Raw genomic sequence first — 6,000 nt, forward strand, 5'->3', positions numbered from 1 at the left:
CAAAAGCACTGACAGCAAGGTTACCATTTGGAACCTTGGACCATACAACCAGACAAGGATTTTTTAAATTCAATTTTTGCTAACTTTTTAAAAGTTTAGTCTGTTTTTGAAACAATTTGCTCAATTTATATTTCTATTTTGAAAACTGTCCTTTTTTGTGTTACAGAATGGCTTTCCCTCTCAGCCTTTTCCTTTTGTCAAGTTGGACAGCTGTAGCTTTTACATTCCCTCACAATACTTTTGACAACATTATTAAAGGGTCAAGAGTTGATTTTGAATCATCTGGCAGTGGACCGAACGAACCTGTCCGGGGAATAGTTAAGGTTGTGCAGCTGGACCCTCACATCCTGGCCCAGTCAGGGTTCATCAGAGGGGGAGCGACCCCCAGAAGAGCCCCCTCCCTCGGTTCCACATTGTCCTTCCCTGCGTTCTTGTCTCTCGGACGTCCAGGTCCGGCATCCAGGACACCAGTGAGTCCGCTGCACCACCTGCGCCCCAAAAGCCCCCCTGAGGTGGACCTCAAAAAGAGGCAAGGCCTGCAGATGTGGCAGAGGGCCATAAATAAAGGAGAGAAGATGTCCCTGCCAGTCAACCTGAAGGACACGAAACAGACCTGCACTGCGATGCCTTTCACTCAGGTAAGAGGCAAACGTTTTTCATCATACCAGGTTTTTCTGTCCTTTCTCTGCCAAATTGATTTCTGTGCAACACATGGACATGTGCATTAAAATGAGCAATTCTTTACACAGTCATACCGAAGATGGCAATGTTTTGCAGTGTTTATTTTTCAGTGGCAATAACAGAGATGTTTGTTCACTCATAAAGCTGATTATGGCTCTGCTGGCAGATTAGCTGTGATGGTGTGAAGTTACATAAACACATCGTGCTGATTTTAACACCCTCTGAGGTAAATTAACTCTGACACTATATCGCCTGATCTTGCCCCTCTCTGTCGTCCTCCAAGCGCGTGACAGCAGACGGATGCAACGTGGTGACAGTGCACAACAAGCTGTGTTTCGGCCAGTGCAGCTCCCTGTTCGTTCCATCTGAAGGGGAGTTTTCCGGAAAAGGGGCCCTCCACCAGTGGGCCCCTTGTTCCCGCTGTGCCCCATCAAAAGCTCACACTGTGGCTGTGCCCCTGCGCTGTGGAGTCGAGGTGCGGGAGAAGCGGGTGATGGTGGTGGAGGAGTGCAAGTGTGAGACGAGCCGAGAGGAGAAGAGTGCTGAGGCTGCAGCGTTCACACACCTGTAACTATGTTAGATTTGCAGGCAAAGTTTAAGATATGTCTCCCTTAATATGAGTTTGTCTCAACATAAAACCACCAAAGTAGCAGAGGGCTTTTGTTTTGCCAAAATTAAAGACATTTACACCATAAATTCATCGGAGGTGAGAAAAAACGGATACAGTATAGTATGAAAATATTTTGTGCGGCAATATCTTATCTATATACAGATGCCAAGTAACGATTTATTATATAAATTATTATTTTGGAAATACAGATTAAACTTTTGGAAACCTACTAGAATGATAACATAAATGCCTTCTTTAGTCAACTAGATAAATGTTACCGCAATAAAAATGATTGAAGGAAGATGGACAGACCGAAAACTGATCTTATTAGATATTATGTTATTATTATTAAAACAAATGCTGACAATTAATTAGCATGATAGATAGATAGACAGACAGATCGATAGATAGACAGATGGTTAGATAATTTGCAATACTCAGCATATCACAAAATATTTAATATTGCAGCAATATTGCATTGTTACATACGGATTGTGATAATATTGTATTGAGGGCCTCTGGTAATTCCCACCCCTAAAAATCATGCAGAAAAAGCACAGTTGTGCATGAATATTTACCACAGTGCAAGATTTAAGTGTTTGGTGCTTGAAAATTTGCTGTTTGAGGCCCCCTAAAACCTTCTTCCATATGTGTCCCCCCCAATGCTGAAACAAAACTTGCCCCCCTGGGTGTACATAAAGATTTCCAATTAGGCTAACAACTTTCTTCGTCATACTATCACTGTCATGATTTGGACTTTGCTTTACATAATAAGTAATTATGTAGACACTTGTAATTAATATTTACATAGGTATTTGTATGTGTATTTGTATGTGTGTTTATGAGTCTGAATGTATTATTCAGAGTAAAATACTGTGGTGGTTTATTCCAGCACTGATTGCTGACAAAATGACCTATATTTTGGTCATGCAATTTTCCAATGCAACACATGAGCCATCCACACTGGACTTGTGTTCTACAAAAAAATGTGTTTAGATTAATCTAAACTGAAATATTGTGCTCTGTAATATTGTCATTAAAATGTCCTATTTGTACACAGTCCTTTTTGCCTGGCATTGCTAATTAGTTTTCTGCCAACACTAGTTAGATTTACAAGTGCAATTTAGTTTGCATGCAAAGCTCAAGTAAAAACATGAAGAGCATTTGTTTTTTTGTTTTTTTCACCCACTCTCGCATTCAAGTGCTCAAGTGTCGGCTCCCTATATTTTATTAAAAAGACGCGTTCCACCGACTTTTAGCACATAGCACTTACATCTGAAAGCACCAAACTAGAGAGCAAACGAGCTATTGAGCGCGGGTACTTAGCAGTAAGCAAACATAATTGTTTCAGCATGGACCCCTGAATTATGTATAGGAACCACCTATTCTCATGCCCAATCTCTTTTCAGTGTAGTTGTGGGAATTTGAACATCATTCACCGCAGATGCACTTGAGCGAGTGGGCATGTGTGATTATGTGCGTATGTGCTTTTTTTTTCAGTTAGGGCCCATAAAACCTATTATTCATTTATATCCTGGCACCTGGGCCTGGTAAAGTGAACTCATCCCACACATCCCTACATACATTCCCAGAGGAGCATAAAGAAGGGGGCTCTTTACGATGCCTTGGCATGCTGTCAAAATGACTGTTTAGATGGCCATTTGCATTCACGTGGGCTTTCTGAAAAAGTGAAAGCGTTCATTGCACTACGGGGGTGCATTGAGTCCCTTGGATTCCATTAGCATGTGATTAACATCTTGGGTTGATGGCTATATTTTCCAAGATTGATGGGACAAATATTTGCCCAGGTCTTAACCATGAGGAATTAGGGGCCACTTTTAATCAGGCAGTGTTTTTCTCAAAATATGCACAAGGTGGAGAGGCTGGGACACTTGTGCAGCCGTGCTGACAGTGATCAAATTCTGCTTTCTCAACCCTCATTCGTCATGCTGAAGAAAGTTGTAAAATGCCAGAAACTGAGTAATTTATAACCATAAACTGCACTCTGTGTAGTCATCCATCTCCGTCATTATACAGTTGCTGTCTATAATAATCTGCATTGTGCGTGTGATGACGCTGGTGAAGGGAGAGTCATGATCTCACTATCTTACGCTGTCTATTCCCTCCAAACTCTGCACCGCTCTTCTTCCAATCGTTTTTTCGGGAGATAAAAAGAAAATGTGTATGGTGGAGGAGGGAGGGGAGGGAGGTGGTGGTGGTGGTGGGGGGGTTGTTGATTGAACAAACAAGGTGCACAAGAGAGTGCACCACTTAGCAAGACAGATGTCAGCCCCTTTTGCATTGTGGGATCCGGCGAAGCACTCCTGCGTCATTAAGGATGGCCTGGTTCCCATGGCGAGGGGAAAGGAAGGAGCGAAAGGAGGAGGGCCCGCTGCCAAGTTCAGCGCCTCGGGGATCAGATCAGCGTCACGGGGTGCTAAGTGGCCTAGTTAGCGCTTTAAAACGCACAATGAGCTGCCTGCTCTTTCTCTCTGTGTGTAGGCCTTTTAACTGTCAGACGTGGAAATGGTTGGGAGGTGTGCGTGATGGAGGAGGAGGTGGTGGTGGGGGGCTCAAACAATATCAGTTCAATCAAGGTGTATCAAGGGGGAGTTGAATTATAGATAGAGGATTTACATTTACTTGGAAGTTTTACTTTGAAAAATGTTTGTGTAGACTGGCTGAGATGGTTAATTAACCATGTGAGGTGTGGTTCTTTGTGCCTCACGGTAATTGGCTTGAAAACAAATATTCCCAGGTAAGATGGTTTTGATGCTGCACACCTTTCGACCCTGACTTCCTGTGTAGTCCTTCTCTTTTTTAAGCTCTGACCAAACAGTGCTAAGCTAACTAACTAGCCGAACAGTGCTGGAAGAGAAGGTCCACCAGATTTTCCCCAGCCGCTTGGGGCTGTGCTGGAGCGAAACCGCCATAGTAGATTGGACCAGACTGGACTGCGGATCAGGCTCCCTCATTCTGGCATCAGCGAGTGAGAGCGAATAGGGGTCCATCATGCACTCTCAGGAAAGAAATTTGGGATGGTGACAGGCTACGGCCAGGAGAAATGTGATGACCTGTTAAGTCGTAGACCAGACACAGTCTTCTCACCTAAATCCCACCGGTGCAGCTTTAGTGCTGTAGGTGTCAGGCACTAGGTGTGAGGGTGTCTGGACCACGGCTAACATCTACGTCCCCACTGATACGCTGGTACATGCTCGCTCTGTGGTGTTAGTCTGGACCAGCTGGTCAGAGTTGGCTCTGCTGGAGATGGTGCCCCGGGCTAAGCCTGCCAGCCTACTGCCATTCTGCCTGGCCGCCAGCCCGCCTGCCAGGCGTCTGTTGGGTGCTGAGGAGGACAGAGAAAGGTGTAGCCTGCGGATCTGGACAACATCAAAGTTTGTCATTGGACAAAATCCTACAGTGGTTTTAGTATCAGGTGCTACTACTGCCACTACTACTATACTGCTAAAAGTAACACAACAAATGTTTGGATAAAACGGGTACATTTGTATGTGTGTGTGTGTGTGTGCACTTGTTTATCTCCCTTTGGATGATATACACATCACACCACAGCTATAAAGGCAGGAGATGTAGATTCATAACCGGGGGGAAAGAATCAATCACACTTTCCCTTTTAGTGTTGGAAAGCAACTAATCTTATGTAATTAAATGACAAAATAATTGTAACCAGTTACAGTCACAAAAAATAATAGTAATGCAGTTATTCTAAAAAATGTTGGCTATTACATCTGAATGCATTATTTTCTGTAAAAATGTTCATATGTAGAATATAACATTTAGGTTGCTTTGCATCTTTATGCCAGATTAGGAATGCACTTTTTTTCACTTCTTTCGACACCTCTTTTGGCAGAACCTTATTTTTCAGCTTAATCCCCACTTAAAAAATGCTGGAAAAATAATTAAAAAGTAGGCCTAATTAAATAAAATAAGTTACCTTACTTTGATTAAGTAATTAAAATAGTTGCCTTACTTGTCACATTTTAACAGGGTAACTAGTAATATGAAACTTGTTACATTTCAAAATTAATCTTGACTAACACTGCTCTTATTACTGTAACAATGTTTTTTTTGTACACGTGTAGTTTATTGATCTGTAATTTTACTTTTACCAAAGTACTTTTTGCTAACATACTGTAATTTTCTACATTTCAAGTCCATTACAGACTAAAAACAAAACCCACGTGAGAAAATAATGGAAGGACTCGGCTGCTCAAAGGAAATGAAATAAATTAGCAGCTGCAGCAGAGAGGAAGCTGCAGGTGTGTCTGTGGCCGCACGAGGGCAGAGAGGAGACAATGACACATTTTAACTTGATAAAATTAGACATACTTACTTGTCTCTTTATATGTCTGACATTTATATTTTCACCTTTTAGATATATTGATTTTTACGTGTGCCGTAATTATACCTGATGTTTTGTGTAGGCCATGTTAAGTTTCTCATTAAAAAAAAAAAAAAAGTTATAAATTAAAATAAAGATATATTTTCATTTGTAAATTTTGGCCATTACTTGTCACTTTACCAATGAACCTAATGTATAGGCTACTTTACTCTCTCAAAACTGTTAATAAAAAGTTCTTTTAAAAAAATTAATTTTAACAAATGTTAATGTCATATCAGGAGGTGCAAAATAGCAGTGGCGTGCGGCCGGGGCTAGCAGGAGTGCCTGTTGACAGTAGGCCTGTAAA

The 6,000-nt window shown here is 41.8% G+C and overlaps 1 protein-coding gene across 1 annotated transcript; it reads left to right on the plus strand.

Moving 5' to 3' along the window:
• Nucleotides 1-167: 167 nt before the first annotated feature.
• dand5 (DAN domain family, member 5) lies at nt 168-1,252 on the plus strand. Its single transcript, XM_042484495.1, has 2 exons — nt 168-638; nt 965-1,252. Exons 1-2 carry the CDS (start codon nt 168-170, stop codon nt 1,250-1,252), a joined length of 759 nt encoding a protein of 252 aa, XP_042340429.1.
• The last annotated feature ends 4,748 nt before the right edge of the window (nt 1,253-6,000 follow it).

The sequence above is a fragment of the Plectropomus leopardus genome, chromosome 4 (assembly GCF_008729295.1).
Source record: "Plectropomus leopardus isolate mb chromosome 4, YSFRI_Pleo_2.0, whole genome shotgun sequence".
Lineage (NCBI taxonomy): Eukaryota > Metazoa > Chordata > Actinopteri > Perciformes > Serranidae > Plectropomus > Plectropomus leopardus.